The 15,290-nt window shown below is 40.3% G+C and overlaps 1 protein-coding gene across 1 annotated transcript; it reads left to right on the top strand.

The window, feature by feature from the left end:
• Positions 1 to 726: 726 nt before the first annotated feature.
• LOC147134959 (casein kinase I) lies at positions 727 to 15,279 on the top strand. Its single transcript, XM_086056281.1, has 11 exons — positions 727 to 988; positions 7,233 to 7,323; positions 7,544 to 7,654; positions 9,882 to 10,030; positions 10,760 to 10,988; positions 11,643 to 11,813; positions 11,908 to 12,056; positions 12,176 to 12,371; positions 12,471 to 12,610; positions 13,543 to 13,611; positions 13,693 to 15,279. Exons 2-10 carry the CDS (start codon positions 7,248 to 7,250, stop codon positions 13,573 to 13,575), a joined length of 1,254 nt encoding a protein of 417 aa, XP_085912407.1. The 5' UTR covers positions 727 to 988; positions 7,233 to 7,247; the 3' UTR covers positions 13,576 to 13,611; positions 13,693 to 15,279.
• The last annotated feature ends 11 nt before the right edge of the window (positions 15,280 to 15,290 follow it).

Below are 15,290 nucleotides of genomic sequence, written 5' to 3'. Positions count from 1 at the left end.
CAAATCTTATCAAACTGTGTGGAGGGGGTGGGATGGGTGGGATTTGGGTTGTTTACAAATGCAGAAAGAGTTACCATATGTTTGTAATGTTCTGATGATGTGTATTTGTTTTAAATTAAGACAGGCTTTAACACTCCTGTTCAGTGGTTTTGTTTCGAGATTTTACAAAGGAAAACATATTTAAACTAATGAGAACAATATTAATAAAGTATTGGCTTGTTTTAAATGTGTATTGTGGTCACTTTTGAGATTCCATTCTTGTTTCTGAACTTGTGATGTGACATAAAACCTGCCTTTCAAGTGCATACATTGACAATACCAATTACATTACAGTGACTTTATGACGTTAAGTCATTGATTAAGCGCTTGGGGGGGGTAGATCCATCTGTCACCAGTTACACTACTATCATGCCAAAACCAATCCTATTTAACACGCGTCATCCTACTCTTAGCTCCTGCTTAATTTAGGAAAATATGCAGCCCCTCCATCTACTACATGATTTGATTGATTAATGCAAGCGTGAGACTGTTAAATGTTGTCCATAGCATGTTGTGAAATGTGTTAAGTTACACGGATGCGGAAAAGAGTACAATACAGAGAGTTCGTAAGGACGACTAATAGATTCACGATGATGACAGAGTAAAAAAATTGTAGTTGTGCATGATTTCGTGTATAAAGGGGTGAAATGTGTGCGTTGTTCCTTAAAAACCCGTGCCTTGACGTCGGGAGAATGACATCATCAACGCTTAAGTAACGGGGGCGGAGGGGGCACATTCGTGGAAGGGAGAGGACGGCGGCGGCGGCTCGTGCCACTGGAGCTTCTCAGGGACCATCAACAGGGAGTGCAACCGACGACAGAGCTCCGAGCAGGGGGAATGAGAGCCGCTAGAATCCGCTCCAATCCTCCTCGACCAAGGCTCCTACCCGCCTGACAACTACCGGGACACAATCTTCAGAGAACAAGCTTTCATACGAATCCAATATCGGGTAAGTGGAGGTTTCGGGAACCGGCGAAACCAGGGGGGAAAAGTACCTCTGATTTGGCCGAATCGGAGTCTACTATTGATGGTTTAGCAGCATAGGGGGAGGGGGCACATAGATGGCCGTGTCTATCAACATAGACCGGTCTAATGTAATAATGGGTGTGGTTTTAAGTAAAATACCAAATGTGGGGATATTACTTGACGTTGAAAGTGGAAAGCTTATGTTCATGTTGATGCAATGGTGCAATTGTTACGTATCAAGGTTCTGGCTAACCCACCACTAAGTAACGCTAGCTTAGTCTTCATAGCTAACGGTGTATTGACACCCGTTCTTCGTTATTGAAATCATGTTTAGACATGTTAATGCATTTGCTACATGTCTGTTTACACCTCATGGATAGGCTACGGTGTTGAAAATGTTCACAAAACGTAATGGTTTAGGATTTCGCTGTTGTCTGTTAAGCTCAATCGATTTGCTCTTCTTGAAATTGCTAACGTAGCTAAGTAAATCTTGGCGACCGTCGAGCAACATAGTGTGCTGTACATATTTGATTTTTATCTTGTAGATGTATGGTAGAGCTGGTTGTTGGGTTTGTAATGTAAGTTAATATTGGAATGACAGCAGTGTCAGAGGCGTTGCAGTACTGGTTTCATTCGTGATTGTGAAATCCTTTGGCTCGAGGGCTGTGACAACTTGCTTTTTATCATCATCATCATCATTATTATTATTGTTATTATAATAATTATTAAAAGCTTTCGTTCTTAAAGATCACTAATCGAACATCAAGAACTACTTGGTGATTTCGCTCTGGAGACTCTTAAAATGTAGTTTGTAGTTAAGGAACCCCCTTAACTAAACTGACCTGTAAGACTAAAATGTAACCTGGCCATTGTCCTGTTGATGACTTACACAATAGCTGATGATGCAGTGTGAGTCCATGCCCCCATCCACACCCAAAGGCTGTTCTGTCACATATAAACATTGAAATGTGAAATAAAAAGTTACAGGGGGAAGCAACTTTAGCGGTCACTCACATGTTGCTGCTTTTTACTAGTCCGCAGTCTCTGTCCTGCTTTGGCCACAACATTATGATCATTGTCAGTCAAATGCAGGGGTGGGGGACAATGGGACACATGGCTCACCATGGAATTATATTTTATTTTTAAGTAACCATTAAGCTACACAACTTTTAACTCGTAAATGATCCTATCTAAAAATTATGGATCATTGGATATGTTTATATAAATGTCGTAGTGCCCTCTAAGGACTTACTTAATAACTAAAATGGCCCCTGTTAGGAAAACTGTTCCCCATTAGCTTGTCAAATGACATCTGGAGTATATATTTAAAAAATTAAAGAAAATTGTGGTTTCGAATATGAATATTGATGTTGCGTCCGTACACGTACTGCACTTTGTATTTTAACCATCACATGTAGTCAAACAAGATAAAAGTATTAGAAACACTCCTCACTTCCCACTGAGCAAGAAATAGCTGCACAGATTGGCTATTGTGCCCCAATTTATTTTTTAAGAATGAAGTAGCATGTTGAGCTAAATCGAAGCCTATTCAAATGTAATTCAAATAAACCAGATGGACCTGATCTTAACCAAGCTGTGTAAAAGTGTGTGTCACTGATCCTCCACCACGTAATTAGATTATGGCACTTATTCTGTCACTTTGTGAAAAACGTTCCTTGCTAAATCAGATACCTTACTGCATGCAGACCACAAGTCACCCTTGTGGTGTATTTGAAACCTAATACTTTATGAACCGAAATCCATCACCTCAACAAAGGCAGATTGGCTTCCTTTAGCAGGACGGGGGGAGGGGCTTCTCTGGCCTCCATTTTTAAATGTGTCACATCATCTGATGTTTCCATGTGAATATGGGCCGAGTGCAATGACAGATTTGTGTTGAGGGCCATGATGGCTACAGAGCTGTTAGGTTGTGATACAAGAGCATGTAAATGTGATTATGCCTGTCAAATACAACCATTTTGAATCAGCTGGTAAATTTCAGTGACAGAAAAAATAAATTCCCACACCGCACAGAGATCTAGACTTCATTTTTCAAAAATGTGCTAACTATTGGTAGTTCTGGAAGATAAGTCCATTTTATCAATCAATTAAAGTTTACTTGCTAAGTGCTAGTGGTGTCAAAATAAAGCAATTAATTGGTCATCAAATTAATCAACTGTTTTGGTAAGCAATCAATCGTTTAGAGCCACTGTTTAACTTAAAATAGTTAAACTCCTCTGATTTCAGCGTCTCTGAAGTTGAATATTCTCTGATTTCTGTAGTCCTCCATGAAAGCAGACTGACCTTTTGTGTTTAATCCAATTATTACAAAATTGCAAACACCTGTGTTTGATTTGGAAAGCAATGAAATTTGTGCCCTCACAATATGTGCTGCTTACACCAACAACTTTGCTGCAAATAGACGGGAGCTAGTGTCAAATCTGATCAAACTGTGTATATCGTCATTTACCTATAAAATAATAGTCCATAATCTTTCCTGAAATTTCATTTCAGTGGTACAATTAAATTATCCGTTTAACTAAGAATGTAGCCAATTTTATTAGAGGTGGCAACTACTGTTCAACCTGCAATAATTAAAGAAAAAAGGTACTACTGTACCAGTACTGATGCTAGTATCGGAAGAGATCCCGATACGGCATTAAAAACGCTGGTATCGGTATCGGCGAGTACTAATAAATAATGTGCGGATGCCGTTTAGCGATACTGGTATAAAACTTTGAACGCAGCCGCGCCTTGTGTCTTGATCTTGCATGACCCGCACTGGTGTGTGATCACACATGTTCGGTGCATGCCGAACCAAGCTATCGCTATAGACCCTTAACATCTGATGTCATTTTACCCACAATGCCTAGCTATTTGAGAGCTGCACGCGGAAGGAAAATGCGAAGAGAAGCCTTATCCATTGCTAGCCTTATCGGTCATTGGTCTACTTATGTCTAGTTTGGTGTAAAAGGTTCCTGTAAGGAGACACCATTATTATTGTCACCACATTGGAGGGACTTTGATGCTGTCAAGAGCCTGCAGTCTTACAATTACTTTGGGTCCAGATGGGAGAATGTGGAGCATGTTGGCTGGATCTTTGTCTCGTGACAGCAAAGGTATGTTGCTTTTGGTTGGCACAGTGCGTCGATCACTACTTGAATGGTAATGCGATGTCTGTAACGCGGAAACATGATTCATGTAAAAAGAAGAAAATGAAAAAAAATGGAGATACAATAAGTGTTTTTCACATGACAGTGACGATATCCTTATATCCTTGTATGTTGGGATGGTGTTAAGTGGTCACGTTGAAGATTTGACAGCCATTGTGCTCGTTGTCTTTCAAACAACTTCTTTGTTTTTCCCCCCAGTTTTGAATCACTGGCGGTATCACAAAATAAAATCTCTAGTTGACTGATTAGAGCAACCGTAAGCAGCACAGGTGTTAACTATGGATGTTCTGATCATTTTTTATGACACATATCGATACCGACCATGCATGAGTGAGATCGGCCGAAACAGATTCCGATCACATGGAATATCTGTATATTTTCCATTTATTTATGGTGACTGCTAATATGCAATATTATCTGGAAAAAAGACCAGCCATCTTATTGCCGTAATTTTGACAAAAATCTATGTATATATTCAAAAGCATGAAGAAATACAAAACTGTTGCTGGCACAATACAACAATTACTCAGTCACAAAGATAACTGAAAAACTTAATTTTACCAGCTTTTAGTAACACAGCCTTTAACAGATCAAAATAATCAGCAGTCTCAAAAGACTTAATTATGCAAAAAGTCAAATAACATGCCACCCAAACATTGCATGGTTCAGAATACTATTCAATGAGTTCCTAAATTGAAACGACTCAGGAACTTTATTGTCTTGTGCATAGACAAACTAAACTATCTTGTGCATTTGTCAATGAGAAAAAAGTCACTGTTAATCTTTTAATCTCCCTGTGGCAATAATGCCACTTATACTGCCGCTGTGTCCGCCTAGACTTTATTCAATGCAGTGAGCCTAGCAAAGTCACCATAGTCTCCCAATTGCTTGTTCTTCAAATGTCGGATTAAGTTGGTTGTGTTGAAACTTTTGGCCATGCTCCCCGCGCGAGGTACCTTTTCATGGCATATACAGTATTACAAGACGCAAACTCCATGCACACAGCAGACAATGCTATGTTCACACCAACTGCGGTGGTCGCAATATTTGATCAAAGCCTTTTATTGCCGATCAAAACATCCGATCACCCGCAACTCATGCTTAGTTGCCTTGTGTTGCGTTCCTCCCCTCTGCTCGCAGCGGAGGCGCGGCTGCGTGCAGGGCGGCGCGAGTGATGCTTTTGGACGGAAGGATGTCATCGCGTATTAAACAAATCAAATTTTTTGCCATTTCGTCTTGCGGCAGCCAAGCATAAGCTGCGGGTGATCGGTTTTGATCGGCAATAAAAAGCTTTGATCGAATATTCCGATCACGAAAATAGGCCGATCAGGATCGGTGCCCGATCGATCGGAGCATCCCTAGTGTTTACCATTTTTACAAACACATAACAGACTTAGTAGCTATTTTGCCTCTGTTATCTCTCTCACTCGACCACCTGCTCTCAGGCAGCATACAAATGTGATGTCACGCAGTGGGTGTCTATAAGAATCTCTGAATATAATATTTTAGATGTACAAATGTTGCACCTTTCTTTACAAATGCACATTCACGTGAATATCCAGCCCAGGTCTCACTCTCACCAGCACAAACAGTTATGGAAATAGACTGTTTATTCAACACATGTATTCTGTGTATATATGTTACTACAGACACTTCACAAGTGATGATTTAAATAGGAATGACTTTACATCCAAGTGAGTATGCAGTTCTTAAGAATTACAATTACAAGAATTACAGAAGCGCCGTAGGTAGGCGGAATCGGTATCGGGGGCCCCAAAATGTTATCGGAACAAAACTAGTGGCCCCCAACATCATAAGATGTTTAAGGCTAAAAACTTTTTTCTTTTTTTTTTTTAAACAAAATGTGACTTAAGCGTGGTTCATTCACATGGCAAGATTTTAAAATTGTCGGCAGACTTCCAAAAACCTGAGAGACACCACACATAACGAGCAAGAAATCACGGGTATAACAGTGTGGTGTGTGCAGCCCCGCGGCAAAATCAACCCATGGCTCACAAACCAAATTCACACACACGAATATTCACAGATCAGATGGGAAATCTTGGAAATTCTCTCAAGAATAAATGTGACTTCAAAGTAAACAAACATGGTGGATAAAGAGGGAAGCAGTCAGCGATAGTTTTTGGTTTATTTGAAGATTGTGAGATACTTTTCAGTGTTTGTGGATACCGACCAGAATGATGTAAGACTTCAAAATAGTCCATTCAACAAAGAATTTCCTTGCTCATTTGTCAATAGGTCATTGAAAAGTCCAGAGGCTGACTGGAATTGTATTTTTGAATGTTGCAGCAGTGCCACTTTTGGAACAAGTCAACACATACTGCAGCTTCTATATAAGGCACAGTTTGTTTCAGTTCTGTCCCCAAGGTGTTTTCTAAGGATGCAAATCTCTTTAGTAAGTCATGCGCCGGGCTGATGTGCTCTCCACAGCACTTTGCTCTCGAGTGCATTGCGCAGACTCATCCGAGGGCCGTGACACTGATGACGCCAGCCTGTGACTTTGGCTGCTGCTTTCTTTCACCCACCAAAGTTGGTAGAGAGCATGGTCTGCAAAATGTGGCATGGTCGAATTCTGAATAAATGATGATCCTACTCTAGCCCAGCAAACTCAACCTGACACATTTTTTTCTTCTGTGCCAAGTCGCCATAGTTATAGTTATTCCCCCCCACCCAGAGAACTTCTCTTCCAATTGGCAACTGAGAATTCTGCCGAGCCCACGTTTTGTTGTTTCTTTTCCCCTGCCCTTGTTTTTGCTGATCTCACTGCAACCACCTACCCTCCAAATCTATTCGTGCATGACTGGAGGGCAGACAGCTGTTTGCTGATCTACTCTCTCGGATTCAGTTACCATACAAACTCTGCTCTTATTGATGTGTCTGACTGCTTCATTCTCTTGTTCCACCACTCACATTACTCTTTGAGATTTTGACAACAGAGGTACAGCTAGAGTTGAGTTATCTTACTGTCTCTTGTTGTTTTGCCTATAATCATCGCTATGTGTTGTTTTTGTTGTGTCTGTTTTTAAATGACAGTGACTGCTCGCAATCATGGAGCTCAGAGTGGGGAACAAATATCGGCTTGGACGGAAGATAGGGAGCGGTTCCTTTGGAGACATTTACCTTGGCAAGTAGAAAAATACGCTGTTCTACTGTTGATACTTTCCATGACTTGATTTGACTTTCTACATGTGCCCTCTACATGAGTTGTAATAGTTTCACTTTTGTTTTACTAATCTCTCTTTTCAAACTTTCCAATTGTATTTTCTTCACCCTTATTTTCTTTATACGCTTATTCTGGATCCATAAATGATTGTAGCTAAGGTTGGTTCTTTGGCTCTCTTCAGGTGCCAACATTGCCACTGGTGAGGAGGTAGCCATCAAACTTGAATGTGTGAAGACCAAACACCCACAGTTGCACATTGAGAGCAAGTTTTACAAGATGATGCAAGGAGGAGGTACAAACAAAAGGCAGATTTTTTTCACCAATTACCAGATTCCCAACCCGGCCGGGCACGTGTATTGTGTAGTGATTGGATGATGATGCCTCAAAGAGTTCATTGACACATTAACAAACTGTGTTGACACTGTATTGACATTGTGTTGGTCACTCAATAGTGACCCCTGCTGTAGATGTAAAATCATTGCATGTAAACAAAATGAAAATAAGATGGAACAACTTGCATGCTACCCCAACATTAGCCTGTGAAATATTAAATCTTTATTCAATTGTTAGTGTTTTACTTAAAACATGATCTTGAAGTTGTTGACGAGATGAGAAAAAATCTGCTTGTTTGTGTAAATGTTCAAATGAGTTGGCACGTAATGTATAGCAAATTTCTTTGTTATTCAGAGATAACATGCGTAATTTATGTATGAGATTTTGTAACCAAAGTGTTTAATCATATGAAATAACACACTAAATATGGATTCATTCATACATTTTTAATGAGGAACAAAAGTTTTTGATGTGTCTTTGCTCCAAGACTTTCTCTCCTCTTGGACACCAGTTCCCCTGACTTAGAAAACACTCTTCTTTGCAGAGAACAGATGAAGATGATTCACATAAATATTTAAGTGCTAGTTGATGAAGGTGTAAATACGTTTTCTGGTTATTTTTCCAATATTGCCCTCAGCTTTGATGAAGTGCTCTTACTTTAAGTAAGTCAACTCGGTTGAGCTGCCCTGCGATTGGCTGGCAACCAGTTCAGGGTGTCCCCCGCCTACTGCCCAAAGACAGCTGGGATAGGCTCCAGCACGCCCCGCGACCCTTGTGAGGAGAAGCGGTACAGATAATGGATGGATGGATGGAACTCGGTTGAGCAAAGCTGACGCTTCACTTACAATGAAATAAAAAAGTTAATTTATCTGAAAAAAAAGTCAAACCTCTTACTAGAAAAGAGTAGAAACATCCATCCATCCATTATTGATACCGCTTCTCCTTACAAGGGTCGCGGGGCGTGCTGGAGCCTATCCCAGCTGTCTTCGGGCAGTAGGCGGGGGACACCCTGAATTGGTTGCCAGCCAATCGAGTAGAAACATTTGATTAAAAACTAACAGTAAACAATTCCCAAAGGAGGAAAAGATTCACCTTATTTGGTGTCAGAAGATCAAAATATTTCCAACGATCCATGTAGAAGCAAAGCAAAACTCCAACACAGGCACAGGTATAATCGCCATCCAACTAACCCACAACATGTCGATACAGTTTGTTTCCTTACTAACACAATTTGGCGCAGCACACCCAAACGACACTTCCTGTATTGGTTACATCATTTTTTTGTGAAAGCGATACACGCGCCAATACGGGATTTCGCACTTGCACACTCGGCACAGTGCTGAGGCACCAGAGTTGTACGTCCCATCACTAGTATTGTGTGCCCAAGTTGTGGCACAAATATACATGTAAAGATTGAATGTATTAGCCTAATAATGTAACATTACAACAGTAATTTGCACAGAAGATTGTAAACCTGCCAATCCACCACATTCAACTCAATTGTTCCACCAAATTGATAAGTATCATGAAGAAAGCAGTGGGAAAATCTGCAGGATAATTTCCTACGTGGGAAATGGAATGTGAATTTAATAGGAAAGGGGCTAGGCAATTATTATAACAAAGCATGTGTCATGTTTTTAAATTACCACTTTTGGAGTTTAAAGGGGAAGTCAAGGCAAACATTTTTTTTCAAGAATATGTTCTATGCAAGCCCACTAGTTGAAACAGTGCATTCTGATAAATATTGCGTTTGTGGAATAGATGTTATTCCACTCGTTTTTAGCCATCTATGGGGGCGGCCATTTTGTCTTGTGTTGACTAAAAATGACATCACAACTGCTCACAACGACCAATCACGGCTGACCAGTTTGCTGAATCTGAGCCGTGATTGTTTTCGTTGTGAGCACTTATGATGCCATTTTCAGTCGACAGAAGACCAAATGGCCGCCCCCAGAGATGGCTAAAAAGTGTGCATTTTGCTGCTTAACTTATTTTCCACAAACGCAAAATTAATCAGAATGCCGTGTATCAACTGGTGGGCCTGCTGGGAACATATTCTTGAAAAAAGTATGTTTGGGTTGACTTCCGTTTTAAAGGTAATTTAGTTAAAATATACGTAAAATTACAGCTGCTTGTGATGAATTTGAATCAGTTTCATGCTAATGGTGTGTATTTGTTCATTCTAGTGGGTATTCCATCGATAAAGTGGTGTGGCGCAGAGGGAGACTACAATGTGATGGTGATGGAGCTTCTCGGTCCCAGCCTTGAGGATCTTTTCAACTTTTGCTCCCGAAAGTTCAGCCTAAAGACTGTCCTACTTTTGGCAGACCAAATGGTATTTTGATGTTCATGAGGTCATGTGCATGTTTTGCACATAACTTTATTTTGTTCCCAAATGGTTTTGTTAAAAAAAAAAAAAATCCAGTTTTCCTATGCTCGTGAATTATTGTTTTACATTGGTCTCTTCCCATTTATTTTATTTGATTTTCTTTGCAATAATGTCCTGTTGATGCTCTCGTTTAATTTTTTTCATTTTCAAATACAGTGGAATCTCCAAATTACAACACAATATGCTATAGAACACTGGTCAGCTTCCAATTTGTCTGCTTTGCAACATAATTTTCCCCAGAGAAATTAGTGAAATTACTGCTTTAAGAGTTTGGGTGTGCATTCTTGTTTTTATGCTCTTCTCTTACCCGTTTTTGAGGCTGGTCAATTTCTGATTATCATATTTACCGTAAGTCACAAAGCTGAAGAAAATGCAAACAAATACAAAGTTTATCCTTTATTGCCCGCTTAACGGAGTTGTTGCTCGATTTGCTGAATTCTTGATGCATCACTAATTTTTGTAGGCCTACTTTTTAAATTCCATCCATCTATTTTTATTTTGAATTCTGTAATATGTCCTCAGCATAGTTCAGGTTTGACTACCACTTCCATTGTATATTATTAGAATGTCTGTCCAGGCGTTTTATGATCATGTGTGCACATCATTGTGTATATATTGTCCTGTCAGTATACAAAAACAACAATTTATTCCTTTGCTTCTCTCATCCATCTTTAGATAAGCCGTATTGAGTACATCCACTCCAAGAATTTCATTCATCGTGATGTAAAACCAGACAACTTCTTAATGGGACTTGGCAAGAAGGGTAATCTTGTATACATCATTGACTTTGGCCTTGCCAAAAAGTACCGTGATGCCCGCACGCACCAGCACATCCCCTACAGGGAGAACAAGAACCTGACAGGCACAGCACGCTATGCTTCGATCAACACACATCTGGGAATTGGTAAGAAGCACATGGAGCATAAACACTAGTGTGTATGATATACTGTAAGTTGCTTGTATTCAGTCTTGATTTATGGGACCCCCAATAAATGACCCACTCATGCAGCCTCTAGTAATAACTCTTTAAGTTTTAATGGCAAGAATTTACATGCCTTGAACATCCCACCTGTTAGTTAAAAGCTTTAATAATTTCACGCCGGGTTTCTGCTACTTATTCTTCATCTTGTGGGTTCCTTTGTTGTAACAAACAAAAAATACTTTTAAAACTACAAAACATACTTTTGCTTCACATTCCAAGTCCATTTAGGAAACAACACTGGAAAGCCATAAAGACTTTGAAGTCCAAATCTAAGATGAAAAATATCCATTTCGTAACCATGGCTCTGTGTTGGCATACTTGCTGCCCTCATTTAAAAATCAGGCCAGATTTTATCCACATAGCGCAGAGCTAATGGCTGACTGAATGCACCTTCAGTCCTGTTGTTTTCAGGCATTCTCCTTAATTTTTGGAAGATTGCACTCTTGGCCGCTGCAACATCTGCCTGTAAACACTGTTTTGTGCTGAAGCTGACCTGGGTTGAGTTCATCCCTACATAACATGCGTTTTCCTAGTTGTTCCCAAGTGCAGCTCTTCATTCATTGAAACGTTTTCCAGAGCAATCCAGACGCGATGATTTGGAGTCTCTCGGCTACGTCCTCATGTATTTCAACCTGGGGTCCTTACCCTGGCAAGGCCTTAAGGCTGCTACCAAGAGACAGAAGTACGAACGAATCAGTGAGAAGAAAATGTCTACACCAATTGAGGTTCTTTGCAAAGGGTACCCTTGTAAGTGAAGCTAGATTTTCACTGTTTTTCTTTCCGTTTACACTGAGGAAAACCCTCGAATCATAAACTTTTTTTTTTTTTGTTTCTCTTACAGCGGAGTTCTCCACATACCTAAATTTTTGCCGATCACTCCGATTTGATGACAAGCCAGATTACTCCTATCTGCGACAGCTCTTCAGAAATCTCTTCCACCGGCAGGGCTTCTCCTATGATTATGTCTTTGATTGGAATATGCTCAAATTTGTAAGTTGAGCGAGTGTCTTACTTTAGTAGTGATGATTTACTGCCTATCTGTCACTGGCCCGGAACCCTTTAATGACTTTTAACAACACCATAAAAATATGCCTGGTCATGGCCTACAGGGGGCCACCCGGACGACTGAAGATGGAGACCGGGAGAGGAGGACTGGTGACGAGAGGGACGAACGGATTGGTGTTGCTCCCAGGGGTTCTGCGGCACGAGGTCTCCCGCCAGGTCCTAACCCTGGACCAGCCAACAGAGTCAGAAACGGACCAGAACAGGCCATCTCTAACCCTGCTTCACGGGTCCAACAGTCTGGTGAGTTGGACCCTGAATGACCAGTCTCCAAGTCTCCAAATGATGTTCCCAATCAAATAGCTTGCTGCAGTCTGGTATCAATTGTATGCATCGTTTCAGGAAACACATCACCTCGCGCCATTTCTCGTGCAGAGAGGGAAAGGAAGGTGAGCATGCGGCTCCACCGTGGTGCTCCAGCTAATGTGTCATCCTCCGACCTTACAGCCCGTCATGACCAATCCAGGATTTCTACATCACAGGTGAGAAAATACTCAAACACACTTTCCAGTTCTGATGCTCTAAATTTAGAGTACGAAGGCGGAACGTGGACATGCATACAGATCACATGCAAGATTTTTATTTGACAGTGTTCACCACTTCACGTGACATCCCTCACGCCCCCCTATATCACAGTCTGGTACTTTCTATGAATTTTTACAATATACTTATGTAATACCTTGTACATACAAAGATAGTAAAGATAGCCGCATTTAATAATGCACTTTTCAGGAGTTTATTCAATGTTGGGACAGCAGTAAAAACAACCACTATGAGCACACTTACACGGGAGCTGATGTGGGCCACCGCTCACACCCAGAGTCTCACACGCAGACTCACCGATGTCACCTGCCACGCACCAGGCCCCGCTTATTAAAGAAGTCAACTCAAACATTTTTTTGGTCATTAAAGAAGTCAACTCAAACATTTTTTTGGTCAAGAATATGTTCTATGCAGGCCCACTTGTTGAAACACGGCATTCTGATTTACATTGTGTTTGTGGAATATGAGTCCACCCGTTTTTAGCCATCTCAGGGGGCGGGCCCTGAGCACTTGTCATGTCATTTTCAGTCGAAAGAAGTGACAAAATGGCCGCCCCCAGAGGTGGCTAAATAAACAAACGCAATATTTATCAGAATGCCTTGTTTCAACTAGTGGCCCATGTATAGAACATATACCTGAAAAAAAATGTTAGGGTTGACTTCCGCTTCAAAGACACAATTGTTTGTTGAAATATGTTTACAGCGGGCTTAAAAAATATGTTAAGTTTATATTTTTCCAAAGCATGCAGAAGGGATAAAACTACGGGGGCGGGGGGGAATATTGTCTCTCTATATCGCTGTTATTCTTGTAAACGCCTCCGTGAATCAGAAGGGACTGTATTGCTCTTGAGTCAAATGTGTACTCTCTGCAGGTGAGCGTGCCATTCGAGCATATGGGCAAGTAAAAACTCCTTGGCTCTGCATGAACATGAAAGTGACAGGTGAGCTTTCCTTGTTATTTGGTGTGATAGTTGCAGAAGCACACTATTAATACATGTGACTAATAATTCTTTTTGTTGCAGGGCTGCAAGGTATATTTGTTGCGCTGGTCCCTTCCTTCATTTTTACTCCGACTAATGAAAAGATTGATGCCAATGGACACATGGATCTTTGGAAAAGTACAGCAAATTCCAACAGTATCCAGGGAAGTACTTTTTATAGTAGCCAGCAATCCAGTCTTTTACGAAACCTCTGCGAAACCCTGGATCATCATCATGCCGATGCAAAAAGTGACAGTGCTACATCATGGTTGCTTGTGACTACCCGCCCTCCTGAAAACATCCCCGCCTAACGAGCTGTCTGATGAATGAGAGGAAACTTGTGACAACAAGGAAATAAAAGGATGACTGGCACTAGCATGTTTCATTTCAAAAGTCAACTCCCTTTTTGATTTAGTCTTTCTCCCTTTTTGGGAATGATGGAAAAAGGAAGTAGGCGGTGGTAGTATTATGAAAGACAAGAAGAGGTTTAAAAGGTCTTGTTTCAGCTCTTATTTCTGTTTCCTGTGAGTTGCTTGCTCGTCATTGATCTATTCTGTGAGAAGTTACTGTCCCTTGAATCTCAAACCATCAAAAATAATATCTAGTACCAATTTCTTTATCACTTGTGTATGCTCTGTTCTCTTAAATAGAAGTTATCACCATAGTTGTTTCAAAAAAGTAAAAACACTCCCAAGTCCTGAGGCGGCATCCTCGAGAAACCAACAAATAATGGCTGCAATTTTTATGATAATTCTTACTGTTAAATGTTTTTTTAATGTTATTTTTACCTTTAGGGGGAGATAGGGGCGTTGGCAGACCCCATTAGGTATGATTTAGGGGGGTGGGGCATCCATTTTGATTTTTTTAATGTTTACATCACTGTAAATATTTTAATTTTTTTTTATTTTGATGTAAAAGCCAAAATGTGTTTTCTGTTTTAAAATGTAAAGTAGAAAAACACATATTAATGGGATGAGTGAAAAAGTTTTGGTATTTAAAGTACTACATTTTGGACATCAATGTTGCTCTGCCAGCTGGGTCGTGAATGTTTTATGTGTGCGTTTCAAAGTTTTTGGGTGTGAGAATGCGACTGACAGTGTAATCCCCAAAAAGGGTTCAAGGTTCATTTTGTGTCTCTTGGGTTGTTTTTCTTTCAGCTATTTATGTTAAACTCCTATGTTATTTTTTTAAATGTATCTTTCAGTTTGTCACCAGAGGTTTGTGCCATGTTTGTCTTGGTTTCTCTTTTCTTCCCCTTCAAATCACCATCTGTAACACAGGGCTTTGTATATTCCCCCTGCAGAAATTAGTCTAATGCCTGATGTCACCTTTTTAGTTTTTAAGATCCTGCGATTTTGATGATGTCATTAAGATGAAACTGACTCCATTGCAGGGATGTGTAAATAGCTTGGTACTGTGTGTAATTACCTTTGTACAGAGCACTATGACCCAGTGGCAGTGTAACTGTTGTATATGTGTGCGTGTGTTTGCGGGGGTGGTATGGTATAGGTTAAGGTGACAGAATTTCACTTTATGTATTGTGTACTGATATCTTGTACAGTTCTTTAACACTTTATTTACAACAGTATTTGTGTATATTTTATGAAGTAATAAAACAGAATCTCACAATCTTGTAGGCT

This window comes from Filicampus tigris, chromosome 16, assembly GCF_054856515.1.
Source record: "Filicampus tigris isolate MCC_2025a chromosome 16, RoL_Ftig_1.0, whole genome shotgun sequence".
Taxonomy (NCBI): Eukaryota; Metazoa; Chordata; class Actinopteri; order Syngnathiformes; family Syngnathidae; genus Filicampus; species Filicampus tigris.
The sequence above is the reverse complement of the archived record's forward strand: the minus strand, read 5'-3'. Positions and strand labels throughout refer to the sequence as shown.

Bases quoted from the DNA above. Each gene is read 5' to 3' on its own strand.
- LOC147134959 (XM_086056281.1), top strand. From the start codon at position 7,248: ATGGAGCTCAGAGTGGGGAACAAATATCGGCTTGGACGGAAGATAGGG. The intron at 7,324-7,543 runs GCAAGTAGAAAA...GGCTCTCTTCAG, and splicing joins CTTTGGAGACATTTACCTTG to GTGCCAACATTGCCACTGGT. The intron at 12,372-12,470 runs GTGAGTTGGACC...GCATCGTTTCAG, and splicing joins TTCACGGGTCCAACAGTCTG to GAAACACATCACCTCGCGCC.